Below are 20476 nucleotides of genomic sequence, written 5' to 3'. Positions count from 1 at the left end.
TTGATCTTAGACTTCCCAAGCTTCCAGAACTGTGAGAAAATCAAGTTCTATTGCTTAAGCTACCAGTCTGTGGTATGCGGTTGTGGCAGGCCAAGCAGACCAACACAGAGTTAATGGGGGTTGTGAGGTATTAGAGAAGGGGAGATGTTCATGCCATTCACCTCGATCAAGAGCAGAATGAGAGGCAAGCTGGGGCCGGGCAATGAGTTCAGATTAGGGTATGTTACCTTTGGTGGGCTTCACAGGAGGAGATAAACAATTGGAAATATAATTCTGAAGCCCTGGAGAGAGCTTGGCTAGAGGTACGTATTTGGGAGCCATCAGCAATAGGTGGCCATTGAAGCTATGGAGACTGTGTATACAGTGGAGGCGGAAAGCCCTCCAGCAATGGAGAGGAAATGGCCAGAGACAGAGGAGGAGAACTATGACTGAGGGGTGATTTTGAAGCCAATGAGAGAATTTTGAAAAGAGGTGATTAACAATGTCAAATGCCACAGCACAGTAAGCACATTGCTGGGGACATGTCCAAGGATTCGACATCGTTCTTAAAATTAAAAATCAACAAAAATATGAAACAATTCAATTAGGGTGAATTGCCTCATTAATGTAACAGAGAAGTTCAATAAAGATTCATCCATTCCTTTTGCATGTTGAGCTCCCACTATCCATTTCTTTTGCATGTTGAGCTCCCACTATGTGTCAGACATTTAGTTGTTGGAAGTGGCAATTGAGCTTTTAAAAAGGAAGAGTATGACTTAGTTATGGGATGGGGATAATGATATTCTGGCTAAGTGGAAAAGAACAAGCACAGAATAGTTTAGGCATAAGAGGTGGGAGGTGGAGAGAATTCAGTCTTGATAAGAGCACAAGGAGGGGGGATAATTGAGGAGAAAGCCTGGCTGGGTGAGTTGATGCCAGAGATCAGAGGACTGGAGGGCACCCTCCCTAGAGTAGCTAGTCCCAGAAGTAGTCTTGCCCTGATATGTTTTAGAGGCTTTGCACCTACTATTGCAACAGCAGAGCCCCCTTGTGTTGAGCAAGTAGAGCCATTGCTTTCTGCGGGCTTTACACATGAAGAAAGTGCAAGCTATTTCACTGGCCATGAAATGTGTGTTCAATTGCAGATCAGATATGGAGAGGAAATTCTCATAATGAGATTCCAAGGCAAAGCCTACTTAGCAGAGGGCTCTAAGCATCACAGCAGCTACCATGGCCCTGATCTACACACCAGATCTTTCAAATGGCAGGTGCAGGAGACTGGGTGATCCCAAGAGTCCCTCATAACCTATATTGTAGTGCAGTGGTTCTCAACCTTCTGGCCCTTTAAGTACAGTTCCTCATGTTGTGACCCAACCATAAAATTATTTTAGTTGCTACTTCGTAACTGTAATGTTGCTACTGTTGTGAATCGTCATGTAAATATCTGATATGCAGGATGGTCTTAGGCGACCCCTGTGAAAGGGTCGTTCGACCGCCAAAGGGGTCGCAACCCACAGGTTGAGAACCGCTGTTGTAGTGGCTTTGGGTGGACTGATTGGCAGGTGGAAATATGGTGAATAGTTAGATAGGCAAGGTCATGGCAGATGAACCACTACCAGTCTCAACAGGAACAGTCTTTTTTTTTTTTTAATCCTCACTGGAGGCTATGTGTTGTTTTTATTTATTTATTTACTTATTTATTTATTTTTATATGAGAGAGAGAGAGAGAGAGAGAGAGAGAGAGAGAGAGACATCCATCGTTTGCCTTCCATAGGCCCCATGCCTTCCAGGGATCAACCCGCAACCTTTACCTTTTGGTATATGGGACGACGCTCCGACCAATTGAGCTACCTGGCCAAGGTACCAACAGGACCAGCCTTGCTCAGAGGACCTAGTAACAAAGCTTCCCCAGGACCACCCTGAGGATGCAGTTTCCCCAATGGCCGGAAGAGGGCGCTGTGGATCTCCTCGGTCTGCAACTGTCAGAGACAGAGTCCTGCGCCTTAGTCACTCCCAGAAAACCCACAGCCACCGAGATATCGCGGAGAGCTCCTGGGGTTGCTACTAAAGCTACCTGAAACCGCCCCCCCCCAAAAAAAATGTTGGGGGCCGGAGAAGGAAGGATGGGAGGTTGGAGAGTAGAAAGGATCAGAGGAAGAAACCGCAGCGGTGCTAGCGACTTCGCGGGAAACGCGAACACCGAAGCCCATGGACGCACTGCTGGGCTGCGGTTTGATGGGAGATGGAAATCAGAAAGAACTGCAGGTTTCCGGCATCTAAAGTCGAATATGGCTGCACAGGTCCTGGGGCGAAACAGCCTCGCTGTCCTGAGGATCCTTGTAGCGCCGATCCTTTCTGTCTCAGCAGCTCCTGCAAAACTTTCCTTCTAGCTCAAGCACCCCAGGTTGCCTCCCTGGTGGCCCTGCTTCTAAGGATGGGGGCTCCCCTCTGTCCAGAGTATATGGTGGAATCACCACTACCCGCTCTCCCGCCCGCTGAGGGGCTCTCAATGTAAACAGTAAAGAAGAACCGGGAGGAAACAAGCCGACTGGGTTCGCGGTGGGGCTCGGACTCAGCCCGTGCATCTGTCCGTCTCCCGCGGTGCCTGGCACTGGCCTTGCGGGGCCCTTGCCTCCTCCCCACTTCCCACCTCTGTCTTGCTTTCTCTGCAGTTCAAAGGGGTGCTGCTAGTGCTGGGTTCCCAATCTCTCCGCGCGTCACTCAGCCCCCACCTTCGCTCCGGCCCGGGCCCCTCCCCGCCTGGGGATGCCCTTGGGGTTAGTGGAGAAGGTGAGGACGGACTATGCCTTGGGGCCAGCTGAACTGTGTGCCGTGAAAATAGGCAGGTTTCAAGACCACAGGTTCCGAACTCTTGGAGGGCTTGGTCTGACAGAGGACAGGGTTCTTCGGTCCTGAAGGCCTGAAGGCGAGGCTCGCCTCTTCTTCAAGGAATCTGGCCTGCATGCGGGACCTCACCTATTCCAACCCCGGAGCAGCTAGTGCAGGGAGGGGGCGGCACCGGCGCCGCGCTCTGACACCCTCGGGTCTTCGCACTCCCACCCCCAGGGCCTTCCCAGAGTCACGGCTGGGGGACAGCGACCCCAAAAAGACCCTAGGTGGTCGAGCCAAGACGCGGAACACTAGAGGGAGCGCGCTTTTGCGCGAACCTCTGACTATCTCTTCCTCGACCTCTCGGGAAAGCTGCCCTCCTGCACACCCACGGGCTGGGGCTGCGGGCGGACCCTTGGGAGCTTCTGGGTCCCGGTGCCTGGGGAAAGGGCCAGCAGGGAGCTGTGAGATCCTTAAGGGGAGGAAGAGTCCTCCAGAGGATCCCCCCTTCCGTTCCTGGGACCTCGGGATTGGAGAACAGCGAACCGTGGTGCCGCTGCGCTCCTGCTCTCAGCTCCCTGGGCGGGCTTGCCTCCAGTGAGCCTGCACTTGGCTGAGGAGACCTCGCCCTCCGTGGGCCTGGGCCTGGGAGTGGACGAAGGAGCCAGGAGCTTCTTGCAGAGAGTTAGAGGCCTGGAGTCACAGTTTCTAGAAACCTCAGTTACAGAACCAGAAGTAATAACCCCTTCCGTTTTCTAGCCATTTCTGTGATTTACAAACTCATGCACATGCTCTCATCCTTAAATGCCTGAGTCCTTAGCACAGCACAGAGCAGGTTATAACCATTTTCACAGCCTAGGAAACAGGTGCTAAGAGGCTTTATTTCCTTAATTCAACATTTCTTGAGGCACTGAAGGCTTCAAGGAGAAATAAAATAGGGGCTTGCCCTCGAGGAGGGGGAGGATCCGGAAAACAACATCCTCGTTTATGCTGGCTGAGATCGGAGTGGCTCCAGGGTGTGTGGACTCCAGAAGAGCTATATACACCACAGCTGAAAGTGGCAAAGCCCGCGGGAATCCCAGGACTTCTGACTTCTACCCCAGAGCTCTGCCCACCACCCCTCAGCACTTGAAGATCAGGAAACGGTGTAGAAACAAACCCACAGGCAAACTTTCATTACAACTCTGTCTTTCTCGGTTGGATCCCGGAGTAACACTTGTCACCAAATAACTACATATCACTTGGGTGATTTATTGTTAATTTGTAAGCTCCGTGTGGGTAAGAGACACATCTTGTTTGTCTACGGCTGAATTTTCAGGCCTGGCACAGAGCCTGGCACAGCCACCAGCACTCAAAATTATTTGTGGAATGAATCACGGATTGCAATGAAACCCAGAGCAAAATAACAGCATCATGAAACAACGTGGTCGATCACCGCCCAAGAGGAGGTGTGAAGTACCAAGAAGGGAATTAGAAAAATGTGAGGGGTGAGGTGGGAGGGCAGAGAACAGACATTCCCTTCTTATCCCCAAAGCCGGGCCTCACCTCCTATTCCAGCCAAGTCTGGGCCTCCGTAGAAGCCCCCAGTTCTAAGTTCTTAAGGAAGTGCCCCAGGAGGCATCAAAGGGCTGTCCCTTGGGACCACTCGGGTGGGTGTGGTGAGCAAAGGGGGGTGGCAATTCCAAGCATCCCTGACCTGGCTTGGGCCCAGGTGTCCTAGGTTCCAAGCGGATCCGGATCCCAGGCAGCAGAGCAGCGCGGCAGGGACTGAGATGGGCGTGTGCGGCCGCGCCCGCCCGGGAAAGCTACCTGAGAGACCAGAGCTGGGACCTGTCCTGCCACCGCCCTCCCGCATGCACCCACCCCGCCTCAGAACTGGTTAGGTGAGGGGTAAAGGAAGACGCCCCGGGCCCTCTGGGGTGGACTCAGGGTTCCCAAGTCCTCTCCTGCAGCCATGAAGAAATTGCTTGTTGAACCGGGCTGCCTATTGCAGATGACTCTGAGAGGCAGCTGAAAGGACGCTTTGAAGAGGCAGGGGTGTTGGGGCCAGGGGTGGGGCTCTCAAGGTCTTGGACAAGCTCAGAGACATAGATATCAGCTCTCCCCCCCCCATAAGACACCTTATTTGGGGGCTTATTCTTGGCAGTGCAGCATGCCTGGGAGAGTGCAGAGCGATGTGTGTGTGTGTGTGTGTGTGTGTGTGTGAACGGATAGGGGTAGGAGAGGCGCTGCAAAGGCCCACGCCAGTCGAAATGAAGGCAGGTGCCAGTACACAATGCCTGGGGTGGGACAGAGATGGGACAGAGTGGGAAGTTGTCACACAATCCTGGTTTGGGGGGAAAGGGTGGAGCAGGAGTGGAAGCCCTCCCACCCCACTCCTTGCAGCTTTGGCTGCAGTTCAGTAGCTCAGACACAACTCCTGCTGCGTGGCTCTGGGGCCTGGTGCCCTCAGCCAGCCAGGGGTGAGTGTGTGGCTGGGGAGCTGCGGTCACCTGAGCTGGTGCCCGATGCAGAGCTGGAGATCAGCTGAGGGATGAAGGCCCAGAAGGCACGGCTCAGGGTCTGTGGAAGATACATCCAATTCTTCCCTTCACTCAGATTCAGGGTCTTAAGGGCAGAGGGAGGTATTAATGGTAACAATACAGAAATCTCCGGCGCTGACACTAAGCTTAAAGATTGCCAAAGCTTCCAAAGCGCGGATATGTGCCCAATCTTACGTTAACATCACAAAAACACCCGTGGAGAATTGCCTCTATTATAAATTGCATTGAGATTGGGAGAAAGGCTCAACATCCTGCACTTGGTGTTCCCTACACCTACCAATAATGTGACACAATGGAGAGGGAGAAAGGAAACCAAAACTGGATTACTGTGAAACCCACCCCGTCCTCACGCTAAGACCTCCCTGGAGACGCAAGCCTGCGGCCGGGTCCGGCCTGCAGATGGAGATCGCTGTTCAGCTTTGTCCACTCTGACCATTCACTTGAGCCCAGTGTCGTCTTCCCTCCTTGCCCCCTAGGCTTAGACATGACATTGACCAAGCACAGTTGATGTGGTCTGAGTCCTTCCTGAGAGCGCTCCCTCCCCCCACCCCCCACCCTCCACCCCCCAGGAAAGCCCTTTGGAAGGAAGGGCAAGGTACCGGCTTGGCATTTGTCTTCGCAGCACAATCGGAAGCACCTCTCTGCGTGCCAATACACAGGGCTGCTTGCTCCCAAGCCACGAAAGAGGCTGCACAGAAATGTGGGCCAACAGGGTGGCTGGGGGGGGGGGGCGGGGGGGGGAGGCGGGGGTGCCCTGAGCTTTCTCTTGTTTCTCTTGCCTAGTAAGGGACATAGGTGGCAAGAAAAGCAAATGTTAGTATAGAAGTTGGCTTTGTACTGAGGGAGTACAGAGCAGTCCTCAAGGAGAGGATTGAAATAAAAAGCCAATAAAAAAACAACTTTCTACTACAATCGCTATTAATGGAAAAGGCGCCTAAGCTGCCGAATTATATCGTTCAAAGCGCCTGTTCATCATTGGGAGTTCCTCCTCTACAAGGAGGGGAAATAAAATTGGAAAACAAAAACCAAATTCGAGAATCCTCCTTAACCGGCCCCCGCAGTGTCTTGGAGGCCCCAGCCACCGGAGCGCTCTCCCCCGTCCCAGCCCCAAGGCCGGAGAGGAAGCTAAAGCAGCCAAAGAGAACACAAAACAAAACAAAGCGGTTAAAATCCATGGGCAAAATCAGAGTGGGTCTCAGGTATTGCACCGCGCAGGGCTACGCTGCTCTGTAGTCCGCTCGGCCAGGGGCCGGGGCCTGGCTGGAGTGGGAGGCAGATGCCTCGGGACTGGCTGGGGATCGCAGTCCGCAGCTCCTCCTCTCCAGGCGCCCAAGGACCCTCCAGGTGCCGGGCTCACACTTGAAGCCTGGGAACGCGCAGACAGGAAACCCACTTCCTCCTAAGCAGTTCCTTGCTCGCTGGATGAGAGGCGTCCAATTGAAGCAGAATGATCCTCATCTACTAATATCCAGCGTGGCCACAAAGCGACTGGCCATTTACGCTGCCACTTTAAACAAAGATATTTGGTTATTCCCGAGGAAGCAAGTGCACTTTTGCATGGCTGAGCTCCGGGAGGAGGACAGCCTCAGCCCAGCCTCCCGCCCGCGGGGCTGCTCGCGCCTCGGGATTCGCCCCCTCCAGGCCAGCTGGGCCCGCGGGGGTTCAGGCTCAGTTCACCCAGGACGCTCCCTGCCCACACCCTCCCTGAAGCATCAGAGGGGAGATCAGCGTGACCCTGGGCTCGGGTGCTGGGGCTGTGATGTCCTTGGAAAGTCAGCTCCAGTCCCAGAACCCCGCGCCTCCGGGCGATGGGCGAGGGCTGGGGACACCAGGTTTGTTTGAGGTGGGGCAATTCAAGTGACGGCCCCCAGCGTTACCCCCCTCCCCCCTGCCTCCCAGCTCCACCGACCAGTGACGTGCTTGCCTTGGCCAGGGGGTGGAGGTGGGGAAAGGGAACCGCGGGTGGAGGGTGGGCGTGCTGGGGGTGGGGGGAGCTGGTCTGCGGAGAAGACCCTGAGCTGGAGGGAGGGACGCGGGGATCTGGGCAACCTCCCGTAGGCAGCCGTTCCCCTGCTCAGCGCCCCCTCCGCCCGGAGGGAATCTCTCCTGGGTAGAGAGAAAGGGGGCGGGGAGCAGAGGTGTCCCTCTGACAGGGGCAGAAGGAGACAGACTGACAGACACGCAGCCCACAGTGCGGCTCCAGGGTTCGTCCCGACTCGCAAGCTCCTTGGCTGGCGATTGGGGCTCTGCGCCGCGACGCCCGATGTGGTCCGGAGGCTGTGGGAAGGCGCGGGGCTGGGAGGCCGCGGCGGGAGGGAGGAGCAGCCCCAGCAGGCTCAGGTGAAACCCCCAACCCAGCCCTTGGCCCCCTCCCTCTAAACACCTGCCTCCGCCCGCCCTGGGAACCCCGACCAGACTGGAGTGGTTCACTTTGTAACTCCGAAAGTTGGTTGCAAAGCAGCATTCACCTTCCAGCCTCACCACCATCCATCCCTCCTCCTCGGCTACTCCGTACCCCACCTCCTGCCCTCCCTCTCTCGGTCCCCTCCTCCTTCCCCTCCTCCGCCCCCCCTCCCCCGTACGCCGCCCGCACCCCACAAAATACGGGGGGAAGGGGGTGGGGGGAGGGGGAAAGAAATGCTTCGGGTCGAGTGTCTGTCCCCCCCCTCCCCCTCTCTTTCTCCCTCTTTGAAACCTAAAAATCCTGACAAGTGAAACTTAAAGGTGTTTACCTTGTCATCAGCATGTAAGCTAATTATCTCGGGCAAGATGTAGGCTTCTATTGTCTTGTTGCTTTAGCGCTTACGCCCCGCCTCTGGTAGCTGCCTAAAACCTGGCGCCGGGCTAAAACAAACGCGAGGCAGCCCCCGAGCCTCCACTCAAGCCAATTAAGGCGGACTCGGTCCACTCGGTTACGTGTACATCCAACAAGATCGGCGTTAAGGTAACACCAGAATATTTGGCAGAGGGAGAAAAAAAAAAAGCTGCGAGTCTTCGCCTTCCCCCTCTCCCTTTTTTTTCCTCCTCTTCCTTCCTCCTCCAGCCGCCGCCGAATCATGTCGATGAGTCCAAAGCACACGACTCCGTTCTCAGTGTCTGACATCTTGAGTCCCCTGGAGGAAAGCTACAAGAAAGTGGGCATGGAGGGCGGCGGCCTCGGCGCTCCGCTGGCGGCTTACAGGCAGGGCCAGGCGGCGCCTCCGGCCGCGGCCATGCAGCAGCACGCGGTGGGGCACCACGGCGCCGTCACCGCCGCCTACCACATGACGGCGGCGGGGGTGCCCCAGCTGTCGCACTCCGCCGTGGGGGGCTACTGCAACGGCAACCTGGGCAACATGAGCGAGCTGCCGCCGTACCAGGACACCATGCGCAACACCGCCTCGGGCCCCGGATGGTACGGCGCCAACCCAGACCCGCGCTTCCCCGCCAGTAAGTGAGGCCGCCCCGCCGCGGGGCCGCGTGCTAACCGCGGGAGGAGCGGGGAGAGCCGCCGGAAAGGCGCGGCGCCCGCGGGCCGTGCGCCGGGAATCGGGGTGGGCGGCCCGGCAGCGGCGCCAGGGAGTCGGGCGCGGGAGCTGGGGATTCTTCCCCTGGCTGGGCTGAGGGTCCAGGAGACTTAGTGGCGGGACGTTCGGGCAGGCGCCGGCATTCGGCGTCTCCCAGAGGAGGCCCCCTAGCAGCTCTGCTCTGCGCTGGAGACCTCGGCGCGCCCGCGGAGGAGCCCCGGAACTTAGGGAGTTGGGGGCGAGCGGGGTGCCTACAGGTGCGGCCTGTCCGGGCGGGGAGCTGCGGTGCCGGGACGCGCTCCGGCGCCGGGCGGCCCCTCTCCAGTCTAATCAGGTGGGAGGGCGCGCGGCTCCAGAGCGGGATCTAAATGGTCCAAGCAAGTGCCAGCACTGGGGCTGACAGGAGAGCGCGGCCAAGAGGCAGAGCGTTCGGGGGCTCTGGCTTTCTGAATACCTCCATCTCCTAAGCTCCCAAAGTTGGGGTCTTGCCGTCGAGCCCCACCTCCTGGCCTGGGCCCACTTCGTCGCCCCGCCGGGGGCCCGTTAACCCCGAGACTCGGGCCACGGTTGGGTGCGAAAGGAACGACTGTACTTTTTGGGTGGGGTATTGAGGCTGCGGGAGGTAACCGGGGTTGAGGCGGGAACTCTCCAGTCAACCCCTCGACAGCACGGCCAGGGCAGGCGCTGGAGATGCCCGCTGCTGCGCCTCTCGGGGCGGGCGAGGCGGCCTCGGTGAGGAGGGCGCCGTCGGGGCCGGGCCGGCCAAGGGCCCGGACGGGAGAGGTGGCCCGGCCCGGCCTGGCCCCGGCCGACGCTGTGCGTTTGTCGCTTACAGTCTCCCGCTTCATGGGCCCGGCGAGCGGCATGAACATGAGCGGCATGGGCGGCCTGGGCTCACTGGGGGACGTGAGCAAGAACATGGCCCCGCTGCCGAGCGCACCGCGCCGCAAGCGCCGGGTGCTCTTCTCCCAGGCGCAAGTGTACGAGCTGGAACGACGCTTCAAGCAGCAGAAATACCTGTCGGCGCCGGAGCGCGAGCACCTGGCCAGCATGATCCACCTGACACCCACGCAGGTCAAGATCTGGTTCCAGAACCACCGCTACAAGATGAAGCGCCAGGCCAAGGACAAGGCGGCGCAGCAGCAGCTGCAGCAGGACAGCGGCGGCGGCGGCGGGGGCGCCGGGTGCCCACAGCAGCAGCAAGCGCAGCAGCAGTCGCCGCGCCGCGTGGCGGTGCCGGTCCTCGTGAAAGACGGCAAACCCTGCCAGGCAGGCGCCCCGGCGACGGGCGCGGCCAGCCTGCAAGGCCACGCACAGCAGCAGGCGCAGCAGCAGGCGCAGGCCGCCCAGGCGGCGGCGGCGGCGATCTCAGTGGGCAGCGGCGGCCCCGGCCTGGGTGCGCACCCGGGCCACCAGCCGGGCAGCGCGGGCCAGTCTCCGGACCTGGCGCACCACGCCACCAGCCCCGCGGCGCTGCAGGGCCAGGTCTCCAGCCTGTCCCACCTGAACTCCTCGGGCTCGGACTATGGCACCATGTCCTGCTCCACCTTGCTATATGGTCGGACCTGGTGAGAGGACTCTAGGCCGCGCCTGGCCCAGCACACAGCCTCATTGCTTCCCCTCCTGCCCGCCATACACACCAAGCACCCGGCTCTCCTAGCCTAGCGCTTCGGCTTTTCTAAAGAACCTGTCCGGTTTAGACCAAGGGAAAAAACACAAAGACCAAACTGCTGGATGTCTTTCTTCTCTCTCTCTCTCTCTCTCTCTCTCTCTCAAATTTGTGGGATTTTTTTTTTAAAAAGAAAATAAAAATAACCAAGGGAATCCAATCCTTTAAGGAACCTTTAAACAGAGAAGGACATAACAAGACCAACTTTCCAGGTGTCTTTTAGGTGGTTCAAATGGTTTCCCACGCGCGGGCGGGGCATCCTCTATGCTGACATGGCTCCGGACTCTAAGGATCACAAACTTCACTCTGGGTTCACTTTGCCAGCCAGCATAGTGGACTCACTTGTAAATACCAAGATTTCTTTGAAGGGGAGATGGGGGCTGGGGAGAGGAAGGACACTCCACAGAACCCACTTGTCACTGACACAAAGGAAATGCCCCCTCCCGAAACCTTCCGCTGCCGGGCTCAGCCCGCTGGCCCTGGCGAACTGTTTCATGTTTGATGTGAACCTGTAGCTGTAAAATGCTGTCAAAAGTTGGACTAAATGACTAGTTTTTAGTACTATGTACATTTTATTGTAAAAAACAAAACTAAACAAAACAGTCCCGGTCCCATCCCCAGCCCATCATTTTTTTTTTTTATGGGCACTGACAAATCTGTGTATATTATTTGGCAGTTTTGGTATTTGAAGCGTCAGTCTTTTTCTGTTGTAACTTATGTAGATACCTGACTTAAATATAGTTCCTAAGAAGCTTCTAATAAATTATACAAATTAAAAAGGTTCCTTTTCTGATTAAAAACCCACCTTTTGTTTGGTTTTGATTTGGCTTTAAATGGCATTTTTGGTTGGAGGGGGCGGTCATCATTGGCCTGAATGGATTTGAATTGTTTAGGGTCTCAAAGGATCCTGAACCAGCTAAGGAGTCCTGGCCTTCTGCCTCCGAATTGAGTAGAACCAAAACTTGAGCGGTCCTGAGACTTGGCAATAAAGAGGAGAAGAGCTAAACTACTTCCTTCAGGAGGGAAAAGGAAGAAGGAAGAGAACTAGACCAAAGGACTAGTTTTCAGAACCAGGCTTCTGTTTTTTGAAAGTATCTACTATGGTCTTATACAGCTAAGTCAATTACCCTGAATGAGCAATTATTTTTACTGAACCGGTTGCCCCTATAGATTTCTGCATCAATCTTTTATTTCTAACTCCCAGCCTAGTCTCCTTGGAATTAGAATTTGGTGGAAGGTTGTTCTTGAAAGTGGAAAAGTCTGTTACCAGTTCTGCTTCTACTCTGAAATGGCTATCCCCATCCAAGGTTGGCCGCGGATCCCTGCTTTTCCAGGCCTCTCCGGCCTTGGCCTAGGGAGGTGTTCTGGCCCTGGGAGGTGTCCAACTGGGCTGCTGGCTTAGGCACACCCTCCTTCCCTTCCCACAGGACTTTGGGAGCTGGGTTTTCCTCTTTGTTCTACTGGTTTCTATCTCTGGGCTCCTAAATCTTATTTTTCACTTATTCCCAACTCTCTATCTCTCCCTGACCAACCTACCCCCAGCAAAAAAAAAAAAAATTAAAAAAAATTGAAATATTTAATGTTTCCTCCTTCCTCTTATTTCCTGGTTTCTTTGGTGCCCAGATGTGGCTATTGGGGAACTCTCAGGGTTACCTGGGGAGAAGAGAAGAAAGTAGTGGTTCTGTATAGAGAGAAATCATTATACCAGGATGGGCTGGTGTCCCTTCCTCATCAAACCCTGATAAACCTGCAAGAAAACCTGGCGAGTGGGCTGCCTGCAGATGCCCCTCCTAACACTTTTTCCTAGGCCTGGAAGTGTTTGATTGTGGGGGATTGATTTATATTTATCATGTACTCACTTCTTGTCTAGAATTTCAACTTTTCCCTTTTTGCTCTCCCTTCCCCATCATTTCTTCCTCTCTTCACTTCATTGACTAGTCACTTCTCTTCTTGACTTCCACCCTCACCCCTCAGGAGCTTTTGAGGGAAGGCCTCAGGCCTCAGGCCTTTTCCCATTACTGCAGTCCTCTTGGTTGACTTCCTTGGGCTTCTGCTTCTCTCCGGTCATGCCTTGGGACTGGGGCCAGGATGGGCTTCCTCCCCTTGGATCCTGGCTGCTTGAGAACTGCTTCCATATCCTGAAAGACTTGGGGATTTAGAAAGGATGATCGGTTGGGTCTAGGGAGTGTGCTAGTTGGAGGAAATTTCAGCAGGTCTCACCTTTTGGAAAACAAGCAAACATCCAGGACCGGATGTTTATATACGTGTGTTGGGAGGGGCAGTGTTCCTGGACAGGGTGTGTAAGTGGTCAAGCCACCCAGCTCAGGGCCAGGAGATGTTTGGCACCTAAGGTCCCGATTCCGTGGGTGTGGGAGTTTCTGATCAACATGGTCAGTGCTCAGCAACAAGCCTGGTGGGGGACAAGATGGGCAGTGCCCGGCCAATGGCCAGAGCCGCTGCCATCCCCGCCCTATGCTAGCCGAGAGCAGGTTTCTGACAGTCACGATTTTAATGGGCTGTGGCACTCTCAGCAGTGGATGGAGTTTCTATCGAATGCATTCTTCATCCGTTTGGCTGGAAAGCCAATTTAGTTTGAAGTCTGTTCATTTGTCCCCGGAAAGGGTAAATTCAATGGGTCTGTGGATGGGACGCAGACAATAGGGCCTTGGGTCCACCAGCTCCCACTCCTGGCCAGGAGATTGTGGCTGCAGAAAGCAGGTTTGGAATGCAATTTGAAGCGTCTTGATAGGGAATAGGTGCAAGCTCAGTGTAGCCAAAAAACGCAACATGGAAACACCCCCTCCCCCCCACATCAGCCCCTGCAAAGGCCTGGAGGGGACCTCCTCTAGGACTCCAGTACCTCTGGCCTGGGTCAGTTCTGGCCTCCCCCGACGGACGCATCAGCCTTCTGAGGACGCTCCTGGCGCTGACATGCCTAGAAGAGCCCAAGGCTTCCCCAAGCGTGGTGCGGCGCAATTCGCCTCGAGATCCAGGCGACGCTGCTGAGCGCCCTCCTCCCCCCCAAGCACCCTAGGCCCTGACGCTTGGGAGAGTGGGGGGATTTTGCAGACAGCATTCCCCCTTTCCTCCTCTCCCCCACCCCCACCCTGCCCTGTGAACAAGAGGACTTCCTCGAGAGCCCTGGAGAGAGGCTCTAGTGGCTCGGGGCCTGAAGCCCCAGGCTTGGCTTGTTTGATGTTGAGCATCCGGGAGCGGCTTCCCACCCCCGCTCCAGCCTGGGAACCCGTATCTGTTGGTCTGAGAGGCAGGACAGCAGCCCTCTCAGCTGGCAGGGCCCGGGGCTGGGGACCGAGTCGGGTTCCGGGGAAGCCAGAAGAGCGGGGCACAGACGCTCTGAGCGGGTAGAAGAGAGCCTGGGCTGCGGCCGCCCGCAACAGGGGCCAGAGCAGGTACAGCCGAGTCCTCGAGGCCAGGAAGCGGGTGAGGGGCCGGGAATGCCTCAGCGGCCCGCAGCGGCTCTGGGAGGGGGCTGGCCCGGTGGGAAGTAGCCGGCTTAAGATTCCCCCGAGTGCAGTCCGAGCCAGGCCACAGCCCACGCCGCGGGAAGCGCTCAGGACACGGACTCCTGGAGGCGGGGAGGCCCGCGCGCTCCAGTCCAAGAGCCGCAGGAGGCAGCTCTTCTTCCCACGGCTTAGGGGTTGGTCTTTCCAAGAGGACGACCTGCTCGGGAGCCTTCGAAGGGATTGTAAATCCTCCCGGGGCTGGGCGAGGCCTGGGTCTGGCAGCGAGGTCTGCGATTTTGAACCCAGAGAGGAATTCTCAGACTTTAGAGCCCGCGACGCTCTCCCAGCGCGCCCCCGGCCTGTGCGCGCCGGCGAGGGGCTGTCTCCCGGCGGGAGGGCACGAAAGGTAGCGCGAGTCTCTTCCCAGGCGACCCAAGCGAGATAAGAGGAAATGAGAGCGGGGTGTTCTGACTTCCAACTCATTAGGGATCAGGTAAGGTCAATGCTTTCTCTATTATGTCTTTATCTTAAAAGCGGGTCAATTTAAGATAAAGGAAAAAAAGCCCAGGATCTGTGTGAACTGTGCTGATAAAAACTGACCCCTTTTCTGAACTAAAAGCAAGGCAGGCAGACCATTCATTTTCTATAAACAAGAGAGTTGTGAGAAGCTGCTGTGAATTCTGATCGAATGTCTTCTCTCTCCAGACATCGCCCCCCCCCCCTCCCCAACTGTTAGCGGGGGAGCAGTGTGCGCAGCGATGTTATTTGTGGAGAACTAGAAAGCCTGCTGGGAAATGTGAATCTGAGATTAAATGGCTCCTAGGCATGGTTTGCTGATTTGTTTGTTTCAAATTCGGCTTTCTTTTAGAATGGAAGGAAAATGACCGACTTGAGTACTGAGAGGCATGAGGCTGAATGTTTTCCTTGCTCAGCCAGGAGAGCCTGGCACCGCCTTCCTCTGGCTCTCCCTACCTTCTTGGTTGGTGTGTTTGTGGTTGAGCAATTGTATTTTTGCAGCTTCAGGCCACCCTCTGTGGGGCCATTTTGGGCTCCTGCCTCAACTTAGAGTTCAGAATTTTTTCTGGCGCCTCTTTGGCCAGTAGCTTCTGGAAGGAGTGTCCTTATCCCGAGTCACCGTCTGCAGTGAGCTTGTCCACCCCAGGGGCTGGAGGAATTGGGTATGGATGGGAGTAAAGATGGTTTTATTGAAGGGGAGTTCCAGGGTCCGCATGCCTCCTCCCCGGTGTAAATGTGTTTCTGAACTTTTCTGGATGATTCTCAGAGGAACGGAGGAGGAGCAGGCTGTGCCGGAGCCCCCAAAGCCGTGGCTGAAGTGGCTGGCTGCACTCCCCACTGACAGTGACCTAATGCCCTACTTGGAGGGCATCTAGGAATGGCCCCAGGCTCCTCATATGATAATGTTTCCCATTTGGCCTCTGCTTCTTAAACATGTCCTGTCTTTGTTATTTATGAATTGTAACAGTTTTGGGAAGCATAAGGTTCAAATCCATTTTCCCGTTTTATTTCTTTTTAGCTACTTGCAGGGCACTGCAATATAATCAGTCACTATTTGTGCTCTGCTTGAAATGGGGATACATATTTTAAAAATTGCAGCAATAGGCCTTGCTAAAGACCACCCTTTCCTCCAACACAATAGTGACATCTGATTCTGCCCACTCTGTATGTAAGTATAAGTGCTGGCATACAGACACCTGCCTGTGTATGTATCATAGGAGTACATGCACACATACATCTTATATGTCTATTTTATAATAGACTTAAAAAGAAAAATTTTAACATAGGATTCTCTTAGTAGGGGATCATAGAGAACTTGTTACATGCAAGAAAGTTGAACACATTCATCAATTAAAGTGTCATGTGAAACTGAGTTTCCCCGAAAAAAAAAAACACTTAGTAAACAAAAACGTTCTTTAGTTTTTCCAACTTTGAATTGGACCATTAATTCAGCCTCATGTGAAATGAGAACTAATTACATTATTGGAAAATATTAAAATTGATTATTAAAGAAAATGAACTTGTTGCCTGAGACACACAGCTATAGGTGAGACTTCTTGAAGCAATCTATAACAAAAATTGCTTTCATTTGTCGCACCTAGATCATCCACTAATAAAAATCATTAATATAAGTTGTTTGTTACTATTGCCAGTTAACAAAAACAATGGAAATGTTTCTGACCCTTGTTAGTAGCAAACGCTCCCCGCCCCGACTCCCACCCTCCGTTCACGGAGCAGTGGAAATAAGAGGGCAGGTCTGAGTGTAGTCCGACAAGGAAAAGTATTTCATGCATTTCCGGGAACCCCGTCTTTGACTGCTAGATAGAACTGTCAGTAACACCAGGCTGTTGGTGCAGTGTTAAGCATTGCATTTCTAGGGATTTGGGTGATTGTTGATAGTCTTTTCTACAAAATAAAAGATCTCAGGCCACATGAAAAGAGTCATTGGATAACCTTCCCCAGTCGAGAAGCCCTTGTAGTCTTTCTTGGGGAAATCGGAGAATGGCAGGGCTTCTGCATTGCCTCGCACTCTCCCTCCCAGTGCTGCTGCATGAAGGTGTCCACAGCTCTAGGAAAACAAGGGTTTATTTGATCCAAGTGCCACCGATTTACCTGATCTCTCCAGAACACACAGGGCTGAGTGCATGCGCTCAGATGTAAACCTGGGAATTACCGTAATGACACGAAGAGGACTGAGAGAGAGGTAGTGCCCCTAAGCTAGCTGCTGGCTCTGTTCTAATTTAGGAGACCAGGTCGGTGTTTTAACACATCTGGCTATGCCTGTGTAGGGAGCGAACCCAGCCAGTTAGGGTCCCTGCAGCCACCCCGCAAAGCACCAGGTTTCTAAACTGACTTGGAGGGGCAGGCTCTTTCAGAGGAGATGCTGAAGCCTCAGAGGATTATACCTCTCTCCCCACCAGGCCACTCCACCACGCCTGGATGTCTGCAAGGGTGGGAACTAAGGGAGGAGGAGTGAGCTGGGCAGGAGGGCTTCATCCTTCCCTTCTGAGTGTGCTTCAGAAAGAATTGCAACCTTTGCAGCACAAGTGTGCACAGAGCACACCACCCCCTCTAGCCAAGGCCAGAAGTTGTAGCTAGTTCATTACTACTCGCCAACCTGTGATATTCACTGAAAAGTTGATTACTGCTCCCTGGCAGGACTGCTGAGGCTGAAGCCTAGGCGTGGTGAGCGTTGGAAGTGCTGCAATCCATCCTACCCGCAACTCACACAGCAGATAAAGCTCCGATATCTGTCTGCACATCACCAGGGCTGCATACAGAAATTAAACAGGAGGCCCTCTGAAAATGTTGAACAAAAAGTCAACCCACCCACAGCCATAATCTAGCACTAGATGGAGGCAAAGAGATGTATGATAACATACAAGGACTTCATTGCATCCCTAACAGTTGACATTCACCTTCCTGTATGAACTGTTTTCCAACAACTATAGCGCCACACCCACACAAAATTAGTTGTTGAAAAATTTTGACATGGCTGAATACTTAGATTTTGTTGGTTGGGTGTCTATGAAAACTGGGAGTTTGTGTTTATGCTTCTGCCCATTGGTAAGACAAGAGAGGGAAGGAGAAGGGCCTGGAAAGGAGGCGAGGGGAGGAGGGAGGGACAACTGTGCCTGGGAAAGTGTGTGGGATTCTGCTGGTGCTTTTTAACATAGCTGTCTTGCTGGTTCTAGCTGGTCTTTGGGTCGAAGTGTTGGGGTAGCAGTGGTAGAATGTGTGGTGTGCATGACGTTTCTGGAGTGACGCTAGTGGGGAGGGCAGGGGAGCCTGCTGGGAGGCAGTGTGTGTGCCACGTATTTGCCTCGGGCCAGTAATACAATGGCCACGTAATTATCCAGCTGAAACAGGCCCAAATAGCAAAAAGTTTCAGAATAGATCAACCTCCCTGAGAAGAGAGGGAGCTGGTTACTGATGTCTGCAGCCATCATCCTTTTTTCAATACATTTTAAACAAGAGGATCTGGGGAGTGATTCCAATTCAATACACATAATCAGTTTGCAAGTCTTATTTCCATTTGAAAACAGGGCCATTTGCAATCATAAGAGCCGGACACGCTGAAAGATACCGAGTGCTTTCTGAGCAGATGATGGGTGACAGAATCTGCAGGCAAGCTCTAAATATTTCTTCCAGCCTCAGACCTTATGCATCAATCTTCAGTCCCGTTGTATTTTGAAGCGAATATTCCTGTTGAATATATAACTTAATTGCTTAGAAAATCTCCACTCGACGGTTGGAGGGGTGGGGGTGGGAGGGACCGACAAAAATGGTGAGAGAAACCACGTTTGTGCTTCTCAGCGCTGGTTAAGAGTCATTCAGAGTAGAGTACACAGGTACAAGATTTGATGGAAAATTCAAACTTCTTTCTAAAGTAAGGCCGCCAGAAGAAGTTGTCCGAGGCTAAAATTCTCGCTGGGAGCCGCAAAGCCCGGCTTGGGTGTGGCGGGGCCGGGGCGCGGAGCTGCGACCGAAGCCCGGGCGGCCCCGCGGCCTCCCAGTGGCATCGCCCAAGACCTGGGGGCTCCTGGCAGCCCCGCGGTTTCCATTGGTTGTCAGAGGTCTCGGCGGGAAGTGTGGGCACTGAAAACCTGCGGCTATTTTTCTGGTTTTTCTTCGTAGAAAGTTTTGGTTCCCAGGACCTGGAGAAGCAGCTGTCTGGGACCGAACCCTTCTTGACCGCGGACTCCGCGCTCCCCTCCAAACTCGGCCCAAGGCCCCCCTCCCCGGGCCTTGCCTCCAACACTCAGCGCGGCCTCTCAATCTGCTCCCCGCAGCCTCCCCTGCACCTCTTGCCTGGCCAGCGGGCGGTTTCTTCATCCGGTTCCACATCCGGAACCACTCAGCTCCCGGTCGCCTGCCCAGTGGGCCCCCAGCCCTTTCTGGAGACCAAGACGCCTGGTGCGCAGATGAGCAGAATTTTCCTGTGAATTTCTACCCCAGAATATATCGATATTAGTTCACTGGGTTCCCAAGGGCACCCAAACCGTAACTTGAAGGAGTTTTTTTAAACAATCTTAAAACACAATAGTTCTTTGAAAACAAACAAACAACATCAAATGAATGAATGGCTATTGCCCTGATGAGTTTTCCTGAGGTAGAGGTTATTGTCTCTGCTCAGATACCAACATCCAAGGAGAACTTTCTAGTTATCTGGAGCTCAGACTAGTAATAGTGTGTGCTCAATGCCATTCCATTTTTTATTGTGAAAGGGGATAATTTATTAACTTCCAGTTGGCCCCTCTTGGGCAGGCACTGTGTTTTAGACATTCTTACAAAGCATTTTTGCCCCTGGGAGAATCTCAGGAGACCCAACAGATGGAGGGGCCTGTGGGCGGGAGTGGGGTCTGCACAAGTCCTGCTGGTTTGCTCAATTATCTGCAAACTTTGTCATAAAAGCCCCGGTTCTTTTAAACAGATGTCAAATTACAGAGACCACAAAGGTCTAAAGATCTCTCTCTCTCTCTCTCTCTCTCTCTCTCTCTCTCTCTCTCTCTCTCTCTCCAGCTGTAAACTCTCTAGATTTTTCCCCTTTCTAGAATCTATCTCTGGATAAACAAGAGTGGTCCTGAGGCCCTAATTCATTCTGAACCAAGGATGAAAGGTCAGGCCTCTCACAACAGAGAGCCTCCAGGCCCCTATTTTCTGCACGGGGAGGACAGAACTACCAGCACTGACAGGAGTGAGGATGAGGCTGGGACCGGTAGGACCCAACCTGCAAGGATGAAGGGGAGCTAGCTAGCTCACCCACCTGAGGACAGGGCTTGGCTGGGCTGGGTAGGCAGAGGGGGGCACAGGAATGTGCCCCAGAGCAGCCGTGAGCAGGCTCTCAGGGCAGGAAGTTTCAGCCACCTGACCACCCCATACCAGTGTGATGACTACACACATGACCATTTCTAGGAGTGGTGGTTGATTTGTGCTGACTCCTTCCCACCCTCCTGGACCTCCCTAGGAACCAAGGATGCATAAGGCTCAGGACTGTTGCCTCATCCGGGAGCAATCCCAGGCAGCGAGAGGAAGCCCCAGCCTTCCTGCTCAGGGAGCCTCCTGTGGTAGATACGGGAGGCCCTCATTAGGGTCTAAAAGGTCACCAGTAAGAGCATCATATCCTTGTATGTATAACCTGACTTGACTGTATTATCTACTTTTCATTCTTTTCCTCATTCTCATTTCCTATTTCCACATTTCGATGCCCACGTTTCACTTGTTTTCTTGTCCAATTCCAGCCTCAAGGCGCAGTCTTACTTCACAGGCAATTCCGTATCATTTTCCTAACGTCAGAACTAGGAAAAGCAGATAAAATCGATGAGCGAAACCCTGAAGAATGAAAGCCAGTAAAGCCCATGCGGGAGGCCAGTTGCGGGATAAGAAGGCCAGAGGCCCCCCCCCCCCCCAAGGTCACCCTACCAGAGGACTAGAGAGAAGAATGACGGAAGCAGAGAAGCCACTGCACAG

General features: G+C 54.1%; 1 protein-coding gene across 2 annotated transcripts; it reads left to right on the top strand.

The window, feature by feature from the left end:
- The first annotated feature begins 7575 nt into the window (after nucleotides 1-7575).
- NKX2-1 (NK2 homeobox 1) lies at nucleotides 7576-12069 on the top strand. Of its 2 annotated transcripts, none has more exons than XM_081090247.1 (3): nucleotides 7576-7691; nucleotides 8395-8780; nucleotides 9693-12069. In XM_081090247.1, exons 1-3 carry the CDS (start codon nucleotides 7615-7617, stop codon nucleotides 10427-10429), a joined length of 1200 nt encoding a protein of 399 aa, XP_080946373.1. In that variant the 5' UTR covers nucleotides 7576-7614; the 3' UTR covers nucleotides 10430-12069. The 2 variants fall into 2 exon arrangements, with proteins under 2 accessions (XP_080946373.1, XP_080946372.1); XM_081090246.1 differs by lacking the exon at nucleotides 7576-7691 and adding an exon at nucleotides 8151-8295.
- Nucleotides 12070-20476: the final 8407 nt, after the last annotated feature.

The sequence above is a fragment of the Myotis nattereri genome (genome assembly GCF_964212035.1).
Source record: "Myotis nattereri genome assembly, chromosome: 1".
NCBI classification, from domain to species: Eukaryota; Metazoa; Chordata; class Mammalia; order Chiroptera; family Vespertilionidae; genus Myotis; species Myotis nattereri.
This window is presented reverse-complemented; position numbering and strand designations above follow the sequence as displayed.